This window comes from Coturnix japonica, chromosome 1 (assembly GCF_001577835.2).
Source record: "Coturnix japonica isolate 7356 chromosome 1, Coturnix japonica 2.1, whole genome shotgun sequence".
In the NCBI taxonomy this organism is placed as follows: Eukaryota; Metazoa; Chordata; class Aves; order Galliformes; family Phasianidae; genus Coturnix; species Coturnix japonica.
In genome coordinates this window covers 17,097,384-17,116,871 of record NC_029516.1, presented here as the reverse complement: position 1 = coordinate 17,116,871, position 19,488 = coordinate 17,097,384, and the positions used below count along the sequence as shown (strand labels likewise).

The 19,488-nt window shown below is 43.0% G+C and overlaps 1 protein-coding gene and 1 long non-coding RNA gene across 4 annotated transcripts in view; one reads left to right on the top strand and one right to left on the bottom strand.

Moving 5' to 3' along the window:
* Positions 1–7,291, bottom strand: part of LOC107308413 — a 131,427-nt gene extending 124,136 nt beyond the window's left edge. For 2 of the 3 annotated variants that reach the window (XR_004306179.1, XR_001552789.2), the window contains exons 1-2: positions 6,363–7,291; positions 4,898–5,013 (exon numbers count right to left, since the gene is read on the bottom strand). This is a non-coding gene — a long non-coding RNA (uncharacterized LOC107308413). Of the gene's footprint in view, positions 1–1,772; positions 5,014–6,362 lie in introns of those variants that run through there. The other variant, XR_004306177.1, reaches the window with a different exon arrangement.
* Positions 7,292–7,828: 537 nt separating this feature from the next.
* Positions 7,829–12,348, top strand: PIM3 (Pim-3 proto-oncogene, serine/threonine kinase). The gene is made up of 6 exons (XM_015852276.1): positions 7,829–8,250; positions 8,451–8,560; positions 8,653–8,703; positions 8,893–9,256; positions 10,344–10,520; positions 10,739–12,348. The coding sequence occupies exons 1-6, from the start codon at positions 8,166–8,168 to the stop codon at positions 10,921–10,923; spliced, it is 972 nt and encodes a 323-aa protein (XP_015707762.1). The 5' UTR covers positions 7,829–8,165; the 3' UTR covers positions 10,924–12,348.
* Positions 12,349–19,488: the final 7,140 nt, after the last annotated feature.

Here is a 19,488-nt window from a genome sequence, read left to right as displayed (position 1 = left end):
GAAAACAATATGAAAAGGCAGAAAATATGTAATTACAAACAAGGAATAATATGTATACCTGCATCTCTCTTAAGCAGGTGCGCAAGACACTATCACAGGACATTTCTAACACACTGCAAAAGGGGAAGGGCTAAAGAATGCTGAGTTTTCAGTTGAATATTACTCCTGGAAGTCCAGCAGAGCTAAACAGTTTGGCTCTGTGGCTCAGTGACATAAGCAGTATTGAGAACAATGGTAGGATACATCCTAGATTGCTCTACTGTAAACAGGCTGTTATCAGCCACAGATAAAGCATTCTACACCCAGGCCCTCATAAATATTGTATACCTGTTGTACACAGGCATCTGGGGAATTAGGTGAGCAAGAAGGGGCTTTGTTTGCAGCCCTGAACGCGGATTTGTTTTCATCCACTCCTTTACTCTGAGTTCTTGCCTTCAGCCTGGCAAGTGAGAGGGGACAGGCTGCCTTCTTGTGTTTTTTCTTGTGGTTCATGCATCTAATACTTCAGAAAAAAACATTTCAAAAACTTTTACACAGGAAGATGACAAAGCAGATGACAAAGGACTCACACAACACTCACATCATTCTTGAGCCAATTCTTGGTAGAAAGCCAATAGATATGTAGATGGACATTGACATCTAAAATAGTAACACATACCTGATTTATTTCCTAATTGTTCACAGCTACTAACAGAATAATTAGTCCCCTCCCCACATATTCAAAACTAGTAAATTCCATGTCTAGTCTCAAAAATAAAGCATACACAGAAAAATAATAAAAGATAAAATAGCTAAAATACTCAAAATGAACCTATCATCTTGGATAGTTTGTGTGTTGTCCAGTTTTGCTAACTTTTCTTGCTTTTCCTGTTCACAGATCAGACATGGGAGACACATCAACTTGAAATATGAATCATTTCATCCTTTCAGATAACATAAAAGTTAAATTTTAGAATTTTTTTTTGTTAATTTTTAACATTTAAGAAACAATTAAGTAAATAAATAGATAAATAAATAAAAACTAGATATGCTGATTAGCATAACACAAGCCAAAGCAAACTTTACAAAGTTCATGGAAACACAATAGAAAGGGAAGAAATATGATCATAAAATTAGTATATGGCTACTGATAAGATACACAGAAAAATGTCCTTTGATCACAGAGTCATATGTGGTTTATGGTACATACCTTACTTATCTATGGATAAAACACTGAGCAAGGACAGTCAGTAAGTTTCTAATTATAGTATAAATGTCACAGTGCATTCAGCTGAGCTTTGATCAAAGATCATTTAATGATACCCATGCCTTCCGATTTTTTAACTCCATGATTTTTAATTTTATGAGTACATTAACAAACCAGGTATCAACCCTATGTACACGCTAAATGGAATTTTTCTTCTCATAGACTTGATCTGCATTTGAAAAATAAAAAGCATGGCCTTCACTGACACAAGTAATTAATTATTCTTACAGAAAATTATACTTGATACATAACCTTCTTCTCTGCATGGACTTCTGGTGCCAATTACACGCATTAGCACAGTACTGAGAACCTTTTGTACAAATATCTGTGGATATTCCTAATGAAAGCAGCAGTGACTGGTGACAGTTCTACAAGAGACTGCATGCAAGAAGTACATGTAGGACTGGGGTTTCACTAGTTAATAATTACATTCCTTTAGCTTAGCCAAGTTCAGAACCACTGGTAGCTTGTCCATCAGGAAGTTAGGACACACCTACTGAAAGTAATCTGATGGTTCACTCCTATACGTGGTTCAAAGTACAGATTTTATTTCTGTTATTAGAATAACTTTAAAATAGTTCTCTCATTACAGAATGGTTGAGAAGATGAAGTGGAGAAAGTGGAGATGAAAGCACAACAGAAGTGACAGCGATGTAAAAGCAGCAGGAAAAGTATGAATTCTTCTACCCCATTCATTTTAGCACCCCTCAACCAGGAGCCTATATAGCCATAAAAGTGCTAGAAAATTTAAACAGCTGTTCCAAAGCGTATCCACCTATTACACTTAAGATTGTGAAACTCATCATGTCCACATAGCAACCACTATCATTTTAACAATTACAGAATGAAATCTCCCGCTCACCACATCTCTATCCACACTAAATCTAATGACTCTAATCTAATTAAATGACTCCTCTTTCTTTTAAAATTGGAAGTACATAAAGAGTAGAAGTTAGTAGCAAAAGACCATAAGTGGTGGTATTATAATTTTTATTTAAATTTAGTGTCAAAAACTCAAGAGATCATGTGAAGACATCTCTGACCATTGATCCCCTCTGAAGACAACTCTCTTTTTGCAAGTTGTCACTGACATATATAATCATCATATAACCACTTAAAATGTTCTGCCTGTTCTGAAGTATAAAAAGCCACATTAGTGGCTGCCACTGACTTGGAATTAATTTATGATTAAAAAAAAAAAAAAAAAAAAGTCTTGAATTATTTTATTGCAAACACAGCAATATGACTTTTGAATCTGGTCACGGATCCAATGGAATTATATAAACGTTATAGCTAAGATGTTCAAAGCTCAGTTAAGGTTTTTTTACATATATTTATGTTTCATAAATAACAAGCAGAATTAAATCAACCAAACATAGGACTTTGTTAAGAACTGCCTCACTACATAGTTCAGCACATTGGATCTCCCTATACAAAGGTTCACGGGCAGGCAGAGGTGGACTATATCCTCCTTACTCACGTTGCTTATTCACTGATTAGCCAATATCAGTAGGCCATTCTAGTCAACAGAAATTTGGTTTCCACCTTGAAATCTGAGACCTAATAGCCCTTCTCTTATTTTTATCAGCCAACCGTAACTCTTGAATATTCTTGTTATCCCTAAAAATACAATACTCTTTTTAATCTTGTTGCATTCTTGGCCTTTGTGATTTGGCAGTGAATTCCACACTCTAATTACAAGTTTTATAAGTAAAGGTAATTATAGCTTGTATTTTATCAGTTTTGAATGTTACTTTTTAATTTTCCTTGATGTTCCTGTGCTTATGTTAGATGACAGAGAACACAGCCATCTAATCTACTGTACCCAGACAATTATTCTACTGCATACCCCTTTTTAACCTTCTCTCTAAGGTTAAAAAACAGAACAAAACAAACAACAACAACAACAACAAAAATGCCCTGATATTTCAAAACAGAATATTTTCATATCCTTAATCATCCTCATTACCCTTCCTAGATCTTGCCTTAGTTCTTCCATACACTTTGTGAAGAGGAAAACAGCTGATGAGTTTGTGCTGTCTCTGTACTGAACACAATGTGCCACATTTGTAAACGTGAAAGACGAGGTCCTGAGAACTCAGTTCTATGGAGAGCCATGCTCCTTCAGTCATAAGTATAAAAGCTGGGGAGACTCTCCAGCCAGACTTCCCTTGACACAATGCCATGGAATCCATAAATTCTTTTCAGACGTGAACATATCCTCTCAACTTAATTTATAGAGGACTACATTTACCTTCTGTTAATCCCTCCTCCACTTTGCTTCTACAGTTGGTTTATTCCAGTTCCTAAGCTAGGAAGCTCTTCCTATGTGAAACTTAAAGAGCTATCACACACAAGAGAAAAATAAAAAATAAATAAAGATGTTTCTAGACTGATGGTACAAGGTTCTCTCTTAACTTTTTCCCAAATAAACAAAAAACAAAATAAGTAAAGCCTCACATTTTAACAATTGGTTTCTAGCTTTTGTGTTCTGCTTGCAAGTCCTACCAGTTTTTCAGCACTCTTTTGACTGTCCCCCAGTATTGTTCTAAATAATGTTGCAACAAATGGGTTATATTTCTTGTGTATTCTCTGCTGATGAAAGGTTGACATTCATTTCCTTAGAGTCCTCATCAGACATCTGAACACAGAGGTTTATTTCTGAACAGATTCCAATAGAGTTGTCCATCTTTACCACATTTTACCACAGTACTGTATACTGAAAGGCTATTTCTACTGGCAAGATCTGCTCACAGGCCTCCCAGACCTCCATGACAAGTAGCAAGGTTAAAGCTAATGGCTAAATAAGCTGTAAATGCAATACAAGACCATGGGACTGCACAGCATACATCCAAGAGTATTTAGGCTGCCAGCAAATGTCACTCAAGGCTGCTCTCTATCCGTTCTTCAGGCCACAGTGGTCAGAGGAGGTTCCTGACAATTATAAAAATGTAGCGTCTCTTATAGAAAATGGCAAGGATGATCTAGGTAACTACAGGCTGACCAACCTTACCACAGTCTGTGGGAAAATTATGGAACAAGTACTCAGAGAAATCATTCTCATTCACACAATGACAAAGTATATGATTGAGAATGGTCATCTTGAATTTACCAAGAGCAAACTGTTTTATCACACTGATTGCCTTTTACAAATAAATTACATGCTGACTGAGAGAGATGGAGTAGATGGCATTGTTCCTCTTGTCTTCAGAAAGATTTGTGAAAGAGTTCTTGAAGGCAAACTGGGAGATACAGGTTTGGTAGGTAAACTACTAGGTTAGTTAAAAACTGACCAGCTCACTGACTCAAAGAGCAGTCAACAAAAGTCCAATTAGCAGGTGATTCCCAGTGGCAATCCCTGGAAGAAGACTGGGGATGGTAAGACTTAGTGTTTTCATTCATGACCTGAATGATAAGATCTTTAGTAAGTACGGAGTAAAATCAAATCAAGGGGAGGCTGTCAGAATACTGCAGAGAAGAGCTCCTGTTCTGGGACTTCAACAAACTGGAGGAGAACAGACAAATCTGTCTTGAAACTGTAAAAATACGAATATTAGTGCAGGCAGAGACTAACAGTTCTACAGGATAGAGCCCAGAGGACAACAAAATGAACAAAGTCAGCAGTGTGTCCTTGCAGCAATGAATACTAACCACATCTTGGACTGCATTAGCAAGACGATAGCCAGCAGGTCAAGGGACATGATTACTGCACTCTGTTCAGCACGTATAAAGCCACATCTGGAGCATTGTGTTCAGCTTACTCTTGCCTGAAATAAAAGAAAGATTGAGGAGAGTCAAGTGAAGGGTCACGAAGATGACTAAAAGCTTTGAGTATGTGATGTATTCAGATACTCAGAGGTTGAGGGACATGAAAATGTCAATATTCTTAACTTTAGTGGATTTTTACTACTACAGCATTCCTTGTGGTTACATTACGCAAACAGACACATTTTGGTAGGCCCATCTTGAAAATCTACAATAGCCACAGGCATACCTAAGAGCATGTTAACACCACCAGTGCAATACCTGATGATGTGCCACAGCAAATTCTGAACTGGGTTCCACACAGACATTAGAAGATAGCTTCAGACGGTACTGTCTCTGTGCTGCAAGCAGAAACTCCGGTGGAATTTCCATACTTCTATGTTTGAGGAATTCACACAAGCTCAGGGACCCTTGTGCGCGCACACACACACACACACACACACACAAAGATTTGTACATCAAAGAGCTCACTGGCATCCTACCCATGAACTATTTTCCATTTATAGCTGCAAAGCCACTGCTCAAGAGGCCAAAACGAGTTTATAAAATATTTCTGCAGCCATAATTGTTTAGGACCACTGAACTGCATGTTCCAAGCCAGATCAAAAGGAGCACCACAAACCCATGAAAGGCTTATGTGTAAAGACAGGGTAAATTCCAAGTCTGGGATCCATCTGTAATTCTGTCAAACCAAGAGTCCTTGTAACTGTATACAAATTAAATGTCTGTCTGCCAAAAATTATGTGAACAAAGAACAAATACCCCCTTATCTTTTATTTATTTATTTATTTGTTAAATTTACAGTAACTACCTTGTTTTCTTTAATGTTAATGTAACACAGTTATACCGTTGTGAAAGCACAGATCAGATCGGGAGTTATACCAATACCAGGTATAGATCACAGTCTTATTTTAGTCAAACAGATGAGTAAAGATATGCTGTATAGAGCTGAAGAAGACGAAGCTTAATTGCAAGAGGATTTTGAGGAATTATTTTCTTGAACGTGGCAAGGCAAAGAAAACACTGATCTATAATAGCCTGATAACCTGATAACACAAAGATGAATGAACAAAACTGCAAAAGCAATCAGAATGAAAAAGACCTAATGTTTCACATTTGGAGACAAGTGATATATGCATGTTTTTTCATGCATATAACATTATTTGAAGAAAACTAAAAATGCCTTTCATGTGACTAATTCTGCCCAAAAAAGAAAAAAGAAAACTTTTTAACCGTTGAATTCAAATAATCTTTTCTATTATTAATATTTTTAATTAACAATTAAAAGAAACAAACTTCTTCATTTCAAAACCTGCCCAATAAAAACTGAATGAGTTTCCTCTGCACTTACCACGTTCTGTGTGAAAAGTACTAGCATTCACAGCTGATCTAGCTCCAACAAACACAGTCTGGGATACAAAGGGTTGAAAATATGCCACAAAACATGACCTTTCCGTCAGCTGGTCTGATCTAATAACAGACATTACCTCTCCCTAGAAACCCTTGCTTTGTTTATAGAGATGGGAGCACAGTTATCAAGGAACGCCAACTGCCAGGCTCTCCCGTGCCCGGAGTGGAAGCACCGCCAGGTCCTGAAGTGAATGTCCAAAAATACCCTCACTTTAGGGATCCCCGTGCAACACGCTGCCCCTGGCCTCGCTATGTCTAACACGGGCACCCCAGCTGTTCCCATTAACTGCTGCTGCTGGGCCCAAACTGGGCAGCACCTCCTGACCCACGCCAGCATTGCTCCTCATCCCCAGGGAGGTTGTGGATGCCCCGTCCTTGGAGGTGTTCAAGACCAGGTTGGACGGGGCCCTGGGCAACCTGATCTAGTAAATGTGTATGTTTGGTGGCCCTGCCAGGCAGGGGGGTTGGAACTACATGATCCTTGAGGTCCCTTCCAACCCAGGTCATTCTGTGATTCTGAACTACGCAGCCTCCCCACCCCGGTGCTGGAGGCCCAGCCGGAAGCAGCCGTTAAGGGCACCGCTTTGGGAACGGAGGCCAAACGCCCCGGGCGCACCGCGAAGGACCCCCGGAGGAACCCGGAGGCACCGGAGGACACGGCGCAGCCGCCCGGAGGCCGCGGGCCCGCCGCCACCATTCCTGCTAAGGCAGCGCCCCCTGCCGGCCGGGCGGTGCGCCCGCAGCCACTCCCTGCCAGCGCCCAGCCGGCGCCTGGGCGGGGAGGCCGGGAAGCCCTGAGAGGCCCCGCACCGGGGAGGGTGATGGAAAGCGGGGAGCACGAAAGCACCGTAGAAAACAGGCTAGACACGAAACGCTCCTCGCTCTCCCACCCGGCTCAGCGACGAGCCACGCGGCGCACAGGAGGGGGATGGGGGGAAAGGAGCGCGTGGCCCCGCGTGCCCCCGCTCAGGCGGCGATAATGGCGGCACCCCGCCCCCGCGCGGCCCCACCGCGGCGCCAAGGCCCCGCGCGCCCTTCCTTCCCGCAGCCCGGGGCGGAGCCGCTCCCGGCGCGCCGCGGCATTCCCGCCCCGCCCGCCGCATGCAGATGAGGCCCCTCCTCATTGGGCCGCGCCGGGAGCCCTTTGAAAAGGCACCCCCTGATTGGCCGCCCGGAAATGTTAACGCAAATAGGGAGAATCTCCCCCCCCTCCCTCCTCCGCCCCGCTTTTATTTTTTTTCGGGTCCTTTTTTTTTTTGGCACTGACGCTCGGGACGCCTCAGCCGCTGTAACGCTGCGCGCCGGTTACTACTAACAAGTAGTCCCCGGCACCCGCCCTCCTCCTGCCCGCTCCGCGGGGCGGGACGAAGCTCTACAACCCGCGGGCGCCCCGGCGCGGAGGGGAGGGGAGGGGTCCGGCTGGGCGGTGGCGGGGAGAGGTGTTTCCCCCTCCCCCGCGGAGGGATATCCTCGGCTCTCTCGGCGCGCTCTGCCCGCACCAAAATATTGGGAGTTAAGAGGCGGCTCCGCGGCGCCGCCGGCTCAGAAGCGCGCGGGCAGGCACGGCGGCGGCGCGGCTCCTGCGCCCGCCACGGATCTACTGCGGCGTTGCCCAGGGGCGGGCAGAACGCGCGGCCCCGGCGCCGCCCGGCTCTGAGCGGCTCGGAGGAGCGAGGAGTAGGAGCTCGGAGCCGCCGGGATCTCGGAGATACGAGGAAGATTCGGGAGGACCTTCCGCCGCAAGATGCTGCTCTCTAAGTTCGGCTCGCTGGCGCACATCTGCAGCCCCGCCAGCATGGACCACCTGCCCGTCAAGATCCTGCCGCCAGGTACGGAGCGCTGGGACCTGCTCTGCGCTTTTATATAACTGGAGAAGACGGCTTTCGGGGGGAGAAAAAAAAGCCAGTCGCCTTGTGCCGCACGGACGTAGCGCCTTTCTGGGATTTTTTTTATTTTTCGTGGTTTTTAAAATTTCTTTTTAATCGTTATTTCTGTTGGAGCCGCCACTAACGCTGTGTTTCTCCCCCAGTGAAAGTGGAGAAAGAGCCCTTCGACAAAGTGTACCAGGTGGGCTCGGTGTTGGGCAGCGGCGGCTTCGGCACGGTGTACGCGGGCAGCAGGACGGCCGACGGGCTGCCGGTGAGCGCGGGGTGCGGGCTGCGGGGCGGCGCGGGGCTGCGGGGCTGCGGCCGTGCCCGCTGACGGCGCTTCTCTTTTCCCGCACCGCGCAGGTCGCCGTGAAGCATGTGGTGAAGGAGCGGGTGACCGAATGGGGCACGATCGTAAGTCCGCGGGGGCCTTTGTGTGTGTGCGTTGTTGGTGGGGGGGGGGGCTGGTAGGTCTCGGCGGTTGGAGGGGTGGGGGGGACATGGGCCGGGGGGGTTGGGGGGCTGCCGGGTTGTCGCCGCCGCCGCAGCGCCGCGCCCGCCCCTCGGACTGCGGCACGGCGCTGACCGCGGCCCCGCTCGCAGGGCGGCGTCATGGTGCCCCTGGAGATCGTCCTGCTGAAGAAGGTGGGCTCCGGCTTCCGCGGCGTCATCAAGCTGCTGGACTGGTACGAGCGGCCCGACGGCTTCCTCATCGTCATGGAACGGCCCGAGCTGGTGAAGGACCTTTTCGACTTCATCACGGAGAAGGGCGCGCTGGACGAGGACACGGCACGCGGCTTTTTCCGGCAGGTGCTGGAGGCCGTGCGGCATTGCTACGGTTGCGGCGTGGTGCACCGCGACATCAAGGACGAGAACCTGCTGGTGGACCTGCGCACGGGCGAGCTGAAGCTCATCGACTTCGGCTCGGGGGCCCTCCTCAAGGACACGGTCTACACCGATTTCGACGGTACGTGCGTGCTCCCCCCGCTCGCCGCGTTCTCTCCTATCGGGGCCATCGGTAACGGAAACCTTTGGACCCGACGCGGCTCGGGGTGTTCGGTTGCGTAGGAAAGGAGCGATTCCGGGCGGTGACGCAGCAGTTTCTATTTCCCTGCCTTGGAAAAAAAAAGCGTTTTTTTTCCTAGAGGGCGATCTGTTTACAAGGAGCCTTCGCAGTGTCGGATGTTCCTGGGGTGGATGCGCTGTTTTTTCTGTGCGGAACTGTTTTTAGCCCTCTCCCCCCTCCTCTTTTTCCCCTTCGTGGTGTCCTGGAAACCCCGCATTGCAGATCGCAGAGCGGGGGATCGCTGCTCTCCCCCTAACCGCACAGCTCCAGGCTCCGCACCCCAAAGCGGAGCTCATTGCCCTCATCGATTCTAGCGAGGGCTGCGCTCCCCCCCCCCCCCCCCCGACCCCCCCAGTCCATCCTCGGCCGCCGCACTCCACATCTGTTTGTTGTGAAACCCGACCCCGTGCCACGTGACCCCGCATCACCGCAGCGCTGTTGTTTGGTATCCACGGAGCGCTCCGGGGGCGGCGGCTGCTGCCGCAGAGCTGCACGGAGCCTTTTAAAACTATATAAATAAATAACAGGGCGAGCGGCCTTATTTTGTTTACTGCCCGCTGGAATTGGATAAAGCGGCTTAGCCCCGTGTAATAAGGCGGACCTGAGCTTCACCTCTTTTCGCCGCCCGCCCGCCTCCTCCCCGCCAGCCCCCTTTGTCCTTTTGTGTCTATTTTTGGTGTGATGCTGCAGACGCCACGTGGTCAGTGAAAGGGAGCTGCCTTCGTCAACAGCCAGCAGCCAGCTGACGGCGGCTCCGGCTCCTTCCCTGCAACCAGCAGCGCTGCCAGGCCTTGCTGTTACCCGGCACTGACCTGGAGTTACAGCACTGCTGGGCTGGGGCCAGACAAAATCAGTGCTTTTGACTTATTTTTTTCTAATACTCCCATAATGCTGCATTTATGAACCTAATTTAGCCATGCGAGATGCCCTTGAATAAGGGGAAAGCACTCTAATCCTCAATTATTTTTTTTTCTTGTTGTTCTTTTAGGAACGAGAGTATACAGTCCTCCAGAGTGGATCAGGTACCACAGATACCATGGGAGGTCAGCGACAGTATGGTCTCTGGGAGTCCTCCTTTATGATATGGTTTGTGGGGACATCCCATTTGAGCAGGACGAGGAGATCTTGCGGGGACGATTGTATTTCAGGAGGAGAATTTCACCTGGTGAGTTGTGTAGGGAGTGAGTTGGGAGGGTGGGAGGGTTCCCTTGCTTGTGTGGTTTGTTGTTGTTGGGGGTGGGGATGGAGTGTAGGTTTCTTTATTTTCTTAATTCTTAGGTAGCTTAAAATTTATACACTTGAGTTTTGTTTTTTCTTGTGTTTTGATTTTAATATTACTTATTTTCTAGTCTAATGATGCTTTTTTTTTTGTTTTGTTTTCAGAATGTCAACAGCTGATCAAATGGTGCCTTTCACTGAGGCCTTCAGACAGACCAACACTTGAGCAAATTTTTGACCATCAATGGATGCACAAATCAGAAGTAGTGAAGTCTGAGGACTGTGACATAAGGCTACGGACCCTTGATACCGATGTATCGAGCACAAGTTCAAGTAATGAGAGTCTGTGAATGGCTAAGGACCTCGCACTGGGAGGGGAGCTACAAGCAGAAAGACCACAGTGCTGCTGCCAATACGTAGGAGGGGCTAGAAAAATGCATTCATTATTCTGTAGTTGAATCTTTGTCTGAGGGACTTGATTTTATTTTCCCCTTTTGCTGGTTTCTGCTTTGGAATGAGAGATTTCCTTTGGAAACGCTGATGTTTAGGAGTTGCAGGCCAGTACTTAGTCAAAGACTGACCTTATTAAGAAAGCAGTGACCTCTTGAATACATGGTAAACTTTTTTGCTCTCATAGAGCCTGGACTAGATTTTATTTGCTTTTGAGTGCCTTTTTGAAAGCTGCTTCAGTGGGACTTTCTTTTTTGAGCTGTGTATGTCCAAAGAAGATCCAGTTCATCATAGGAATTTGCTCCCTTCAGACTCGGTGCTGGGGGAAGCAGCTCCTATAATGCATTGGAGAACATGTTCGGTGATTGAATGAAGTAGTCCCATCCACTGGTGATGGAATACTTGAACACAGACATTTCACTCCTGCCCCCGCCCCTTTCAAATTCCAACCCACCTCTGCTGCTCAAAATATTTCCTATAGCCTGCACAGAAATACAAACAGGTATATCAGCTTTTTTTTTTATCGGAAACATTTATTCATGTTTCCTTTTATCATCTCTACCACTGGGCATGAGAAGCCCCTTTCTCAACTCCCCCCGGCCTTTTGTCACCCTGCGAGTCTTAAGAGTATGTATGGGCATGTTGAATGCACAATCAATGCAATATTCAAGGACTTTACTTTTTTTCCATACCTGTATAATGTGTTTATGTAAACTTGGTTTTCCCATGTACTATACAGTTATTTATTGTTTGAAGTTTAGAAGACCTCCCACAGGTTTCAGCTGTGGCTATTTATTTGGTTAATTTATTTGGTTAGAGTTATTCAACACTGTGCTTTCCCTTCCTCCTCTCCATGGGAAGTCTTGTGATTTGCCCATGGCACTTCTTTTCTGCATTCCTGTCAACTTTTGTTTAAAAAAAAAAAAAAAAGAAAAAAAAGACAAAAAAAATATTTCTGACCTTATCAACTTTCGTTGGAAGATGAAAAATTGTTGTACAAAGTCTAATTTAAGGGAAATAGAATGACTTTTTAAAGTTAGTCAGTATGCCTTTTGTCTGGTATTGTACCAGAAATGTAAAGTAATGCTGTTTGGAAGGGTTTTAAATTATTGACATTGTACAGTCTCCGTGCATTGGCTCTGGAAGGTAGAGTGGCAGAGTCATAAACCTTAATTTATTTTAATAGCTGTGTTTCTGTGATCTGGTTGCATTTATGCAGCTTGGATTTGGATTTTTTTTTTTTTTCTTCTGTTCAACAGTGTGAAATGTATGGAGATCATATTTTTTATACAGGTATTTCAATTAAACTTTTTTTGTATATAACAGTTCTGTTTGTGTGTGTGTAGTCCCTTTTATCTTCACCATTGCTCTTGAATCCAGCTGGGGAGCTAGAGTGCTCTTAAGAACTTCTCTTGTAATTCCAACAGCATCCAACTTGTAGTTATTAAGCCTATGCTGTCCACCAATGTCCATTCTGGAAGGATTAAGCAATTGTTCATCTTGGCTGTATCTACTTCTTGGTTACCTGGTTTGATGTTGAACTGTGATAGGTATATGATGCAGCAGCACTAACGACCTACATGAAGGGGGAGGGCCCGTGATTATGTATTTTTTTTTCGACTCTGTAAACACTGAATAACTGAAATACCACTGTACTCATTGTCCTTAAACACAACAAAGAAGTGTTTCTGTACTTGCTCATGGTGACTGTTTTCATAGTTGACATGTTTACTTTCCATTACATTCCATTTCCTTCTTCCTTCTTACCCCTTCCTCCTGGGGGTGGAAGGGAATTTCCTGTGCACTTACAGGAAGAGGCCAACCAGTATGCTCAGAGAGTGGGGTGCCTGCTTTCCTTCAGCTCCTTGTTATCAGAAGTGTCTGCTGTGTCACTTTGTGAAGTGTCAGTGAAGGTGAAAATTAGCATTCACAGCAAAGAGGAGAGAAATGCCCTCAGCATTTATCTTCCTGCACTGGGAGTCAAGTCTTGCAGCTTGGTGTTTATCCTGGTTTCTCTGCAGCCAGAGAGAACTGACCTGACTTGGTCTTTCTATGGGGGTGGAGATGATTATGGGCTTTAACTACCACTGAGGGATCTAGGAGGTACGCTTAAGGATATGTTCTGTCATTAAGAGTGCTTTGTAGTATTAATAGTAGTGGGCAAGGCTTAAAATCTGTTGGGTTTGTGTTGTTTCCCTTTCAGGGGAACTTTCTGCCAGCTCATCTTCTATTATTTTGGTTCTCTGTGGGAAATATCTCACTTTTTGACATCATACCAAGCTCCTGACGCTAACCAACTCAGACTCAAAATGCCTCTGAGTAGCAGGGGTACAGCTAAAGGGGAAGGACTGTTTTTGTGTGCAGGTTTCTGATGACATAGGGGGAGAGGAGATGGCTTTTTTCTTGGCCTTAGAGGGTTAAATTGTCAGTGGGAAAACAAAACAGCAAAAAAGGCAGTTGTTTCCATCCATTTGAGGTTGTTTTTGTTATTTTTTTTTACTTCTCTCAAGCTTTTAATTGAAATCTCTGTATCTCCCAATCCCTGAGGAGCTCACATCACATACATCTTTGTTGGAATCGGAGACACATGGATGAAAGGTTTTGCAGTTATTCTTGCTGAGGACAGTCACACGGTCAGGTCCTAAGAGCACAATGCTTAAAAGTGAAGATAGGGAGTGATAATTGATTACCTTTCCCCTTAGAGGAGGGACTCAGATAAACCAGAGGAGAGATGATCCCAGTGCCTGGCGCAGCTCTTCAGGGAGGCGTGTTTCCAACCACAAGTAGTCCCTGGAGAAATTCCAGGAGCTGATGATAATTAACATCTTCCACTCCAGTGGCTTCACATGCGCACAGCTGTTGAGAGCAGTGGTAGTGTGGGCGAGCTTCAAAGGGCTACCAGGAAAGCAGTTCTAAAAATACATCTGTCAAGCTGTTGCTGATCGCTGAACTGGGTACTTTAAAGTTTCCACGGGAGTCTGTTTTACTTTCCTTGCCCTCACAGAGAAATGCCGTTGAAGATTTCTGTTTTGCAATATAAAAACTAAATTTTCACCTTTTGCTACTGAAGCAAAATGTGTTAAAAGGAGAAAGGTCAAAAGGACGCAGGCACTGGTGCTGACTCCCCTCTGGGATTAGCTCACATAAAAGGTGTGCTTTCAGTATTGCACAGGCAGCATTCATTGTGAAACTCCCCTGAATGCTAATGGAAGACACGTGGATGAAACACCTTACACCGAAAGTAATGATTTGTAAAAATAGCTTTTCATTACAGCTGAAAGTTGGAAAATGATGTGCTAATATAGTTCCATTAGCTGAGCGTTACTGTCAAAATGAGCAGGTCTGTGACAGCTCCTCCCGTGCTGCTATCTGTTGTTATTTTAATATCATTAAATACTTCTTCCCTGGGATCCTCCTCTTTATACTCTGCGTATTGGTTGGTTTTCCGCAGCACAAAGCCTGAAAGGCAGAATTCTACAGCTCATTCAAAACACTGCTTAAGTTGCAGCCGGCTTCAGCCCTGACAAATTGATTTAGCTGCGATCACACCTGTGCCTGTAAGCATGACACTGCTTCCTAACTGCTTCAGAAATACTTCAGTGCTGAAAAGTCTTTAACAATACAGCGTTTTAGATAATTCATCTCCTTAGTAAAACTCATTGTCTTGCATGAACTCATAAGCTCATGCTGACTTCCTTTTTTTTTTTTTTTTCTTTTCAGCTAACTAAACCTGCATTTATTGAAAAAACAAAAACCAACCAACCAACCAAAAAATGCACCAAGAACAACAACAACAACAAAAGACCTCTTTGAAAATGAAATAAATCTGTCAGAAGGATGTTAGGAAGATTGACAAGAGTGTGTTCTCGCCATACTCTTATGTCTCTCTTTCAGTGGTTTACTGACCTCTGTTGGTGAAATTAAAGTATATGTTCTGAAAATAACGACGCATGCATTGGGAAGAGTGATTTAAAAATACTGCTGAGTGTTATTTTTACATATTGAAAGGTATGGATAGCTCGTAAATTCCCCACTGTGTTTGAAAGCATACCATTTCCAAAGAAATGAAACAACAACTGTGAATATGAAAATAATAAGTTTTTCATTTTATTAACTTCTTGGAGCAATGCTAAGGTAGAAGCAGTGGGTGAAAAATCAGCTATTGGGCAAGAGGAGTGTGAATGGTAAAGGCTGTCAGCTTTGCATCGGGCCGCAGCCTGAGGAGCCCGGGTTGCTCACATGGCCCCTAGCAACAGCATTTCACAGTGCATTGGCCTTAGTTCTGCTGCTTCATTCCAGTCCCGATGAGAAGCACTTGTCCTCTGGCATATGGATGGGCAGTGATTCTCAGCAGTGTAACCAGATATAACATGATAGGCCACTGTGGCCCCATCAGCTGATTAGCAGTGTAATCTTCCTGCTAACAACAGTGAAGTTGCTGTTGGTGGCAGAGGGTAAAATGGTGATGTTTTAGTTTCATCTCAACACGTGGCTTTTCTGGTGTTGTACTGAAACTTAAATTGGTAAATTTGTGACTGTTTAGTTTCATGGTTAGCTGTGCTTTAAAAATATTATACATATTTGCCTAAGGGGTTCCTTCAGGCACCTGCCATGCCAGACATATTGAGCTTCGGCTGTACTGCAGAAGTGATGAATAAAGTGATAGGAAGTCACAAAACCGTGCAACTTGAAATAAATTAAAATCTGTGTTTAGACAGGATTCCTAAGTAATTTCAGAGAATGTCTCAAAACTGATGAATTCATGTGGATCGATAAAAAAATATGGTCACAGAAACACACAAGTTGTCATTATTTGTTATCAGTTGCACTGGAGAACCCCAGAACTGAAGTGTAACACAAGGCAAAATGAGGAATAGAAACAGAAATTCATAGCATTCCTGCAGAGATTTCCACAGCTAGCAATTCCAATCCTTCCGTTCCAATAAATTTAGAACGTACTCAATCTGTTTTGTCCTTTGTTGCTTAAAATCCTACTATTATTTGTAATGTGAGCTGCTGCAATTCCAGTTTAAGAAATTTTATGTTATGTTGTTTCCAAGTATCTGTTAAAATGTTCGTATTTGTACCTCAGATGCCAGAACTTGCTTTTGAAAATGAAGGAAATTATTTGCATATGGAAGCATTATGCTTACATAATAACATAAATTCAATATAGGTCTCAGATTAGCTGTGTTTAAGCTCTAGTTAATATGGTCTTAGTAAGAATACTATCGATTATTGCTAATACTCTGCTAATTGACTATACAAACCATTATGTAAAAGCTGCTTATACTAGCCCTGTAAGAGAATTAGTTGGTCCCATACTTGCACTTCTTTCTCAGGTATGCCTGTGTTAAACCTTGAAGTTAAGTCACAAGCAACAGAGGTAGATCAGTATGCTTCTTTGTTTACTATTAATGACTCAGCACTCGCTTCAGCTCTACATGCAGGAATAATGAGAGTTAGTTAATATATAAATCTAGCATAGAAAAGCATAACAATTTTCAGTTTTCTAAAGGTAACCTCAGAGGTCAATAGCTAATAAATGTAACCAGCAGAAATGCAGATTAGGTTGTAAGGAAGAGTTTTATGTCTGTAAGGATAACTGAACATGGAGTAAACTGACCGTGAAGTACATTAAATCATCATTTTTAGAAACAAGCCTTTTTTTATATAAATCGCGTAAGAATTCCTATTTCTGCCTTGCTACAATTGCAGCCTACTTAGAAACATTAGGGATTTTATCAGCATAATGCTCATGACTTAACAAAAAAGTTTTAAACCCACAAAACCCATTCTGCTTGTTGAACCAATATAAAATTTATTGACAGTATCCCTTTTGCTACTGGCAATATATACTAGAATACACATTTGACCTAATCAATAGAAATGGTGACAGAGACTTTTTCATTATGGTGAGATTGTGGGACTACTGACCCTTTCTCAAAGCCAGCACCAGCTGAACTGGTCTTCCATCACACCATCCCTTCCATTTGCTGGTGCCCTGACATTCAAATCAATAAACTGATCTCTGTGATAATGATGCAGACTGCGTGAGGGAATATGCACAACAGCTTAGGACCTGCACATAGGGCAAGAGTGGCATTATTGCTGATGTAAGGATATGTGTAATAAAGAGCTTAACTTTCTCTAGTCTGTAGCATCAGAAAGATTGCATGGTTTCTAGTTTATAAATTCTGCAACAAATAATTTTCAAGAAATGTTGACAAATCCTACTATTTTTAACTTCACTTGCAAGCTATTTTTTGCTTACTTCAAAGGTATGATGTACCTCACCTCCTGATAAAGCAGAAGAGCATGGATCACTCAAAAATCTTGTAAAAATCACAATTCATGAATATTTTTACACATCTTAGTAGTATGCCCTACTTTTTAATCAGTTTTGTAGGTAACTTTGTGAATGTGAAAATACAGGAAGCACAAAAATGTTGTGATGGTAAGAGTAATGTAGATGAGCTGAGAGATCAAAATTGCATTTATGGTTTTGACTTGACAGCCATGATTTCTCTGTTTCTCTATCATTTTGAGTTTCTTCAGCAAATATGAGCTCCATTGTCATCTCTAGGGTACTTCTACTGTAGTCATAATGTATGTATACTTGAATATATACTCCAATATACTTGAAGGAAAACTAGAGAAAGTGATCTTGGAAATCTCAGTCAACCTCTAGGTAAACTGGGCATTTTGAGTGTGTTTTAAAAAGACAGACTCTTCTCCAGTCTAGTGTTCATTGTGGTGATCCACTCAAGCAGATCTAACTTCTGAGTGCCATCATTTCCCTGACAATTCTTAGCCAGAGTGCTCGTGGCTTCACAGAACTCAACTGTGTAGTTCTTGGGAAAAAAAAACAGTACAGGAAATTTTGCCTGTATAATGACTACAGGATTATTTTTATCTTGTGACAAAAGAAGGCTTGTCCTAGAGAGAAAATTGCTACAAAATGCTGAAATTGTAAGGAAAACTCTCCAGTGCAGTGCTTAATATCAATAGAAGGAGAAGAGAGGAATGTTTCTTTTTTTTGTAAAAGTGAGAGTTTCATTTTTCGCAATACATGAAATTAACTACTTGGAAACCAAGGGCAAAATAACTTGGGAAAACAAAACAAACAACAACAACAACAAAAACCAAACAACAACAAAAATAACTGTTGAACCTAAAAATTGTCTTAAAAACTAAGGCCTGAATAGTAGATTTGTTAGTACTGTAAAGAACAGCTACTCATGAGAAGTCTTACTATTCATGTGACTGAACTTTGCCATGAAAAGTGATCATAACAGTGTTGATAACATTTAACACCCTACTTATTCTGTTCCTCTGTTGAACGATTTTCAATTCACATGCCAAGAGCATGATGCAACTTCTATTATGGTCAGTGACAAAATCCTACTGAAATAGATGGGAAGGTGAATGAGTGTCGGTCTTGCTTATACACCATGAGAATAGTTTCATACTCTTTACTAAATTGCATTCTTATTAATATTATTTTATCAACTAGCTTAAATGAGCAAAAACTGTAGAGATGACAATGATCTTTTCCATCTGTGGAGCTTTCAGAGCATTTAGAAACTTCACCAGTATGATTTAATCCCTTTGCCTACCTTTTACTGCTGCCTCATAAAATCTTACCCCATTCCAGAGCAAAATAATATGACTGATTGCACTGAACATTTATCCCAGATTTTTTAAAAAAACTTACTTTCATTTTCTAGGACTTTAGGCCTCTGCATTTCATTCAAGTCCATACTTTCTAAGGCCTTTGCTGTTCCAGCTTACAATAAAGAAGAGCTAAAAGTTGAATATAATTTTAAACCCATTGAAACTCCATGTGGATAAATTAATTATTTAATCACATTTTCTTACCCCTGGCTGTAGGTATTTGAAATTCTTTATTCATTCTGACCACTGAAAAACTTTGAGTCTAACAACTGACAATTCTGTAGTGACAGTGTCTATATGCATGGTAATATAATGTACTAATACCTCAGACTGCTTTTGTAAGCCTCCTGCAATGAAGAGGTGTGATCAGATGAAGCACAATGACAACTGAACACCAGAAATTATGATTGTCAAGGTAATATTAGAAAGTCTTAACAAATCCCTGGACAAACAAAAGAAAATCAGATGCGTATGTGAAATTCTCTCAGCCCTTGCAGATGGCCAAGACAAAGCTGTGTGACACTGGAGACAAGCTGTAATATAAGACTCTTCATCTAACACAGTGAGAAAACATCGGATGTCTTGGTACCGGCATTCTGCAGGGAAAGATCAGCCTTCTCCCTGCACAGAGGTCTAGTCTTTGTTCTACAATACTGTATTTGCCACTACTAAAATTCAAGTTAATTGACTGCCAATTGGCTGAGACCTGGTGAAAAACAAAAACATTTCTGTTCAATTGGTCATGAAATATCTAGAATAACATTTACAGAGCTGTTAGCTAACTTCAG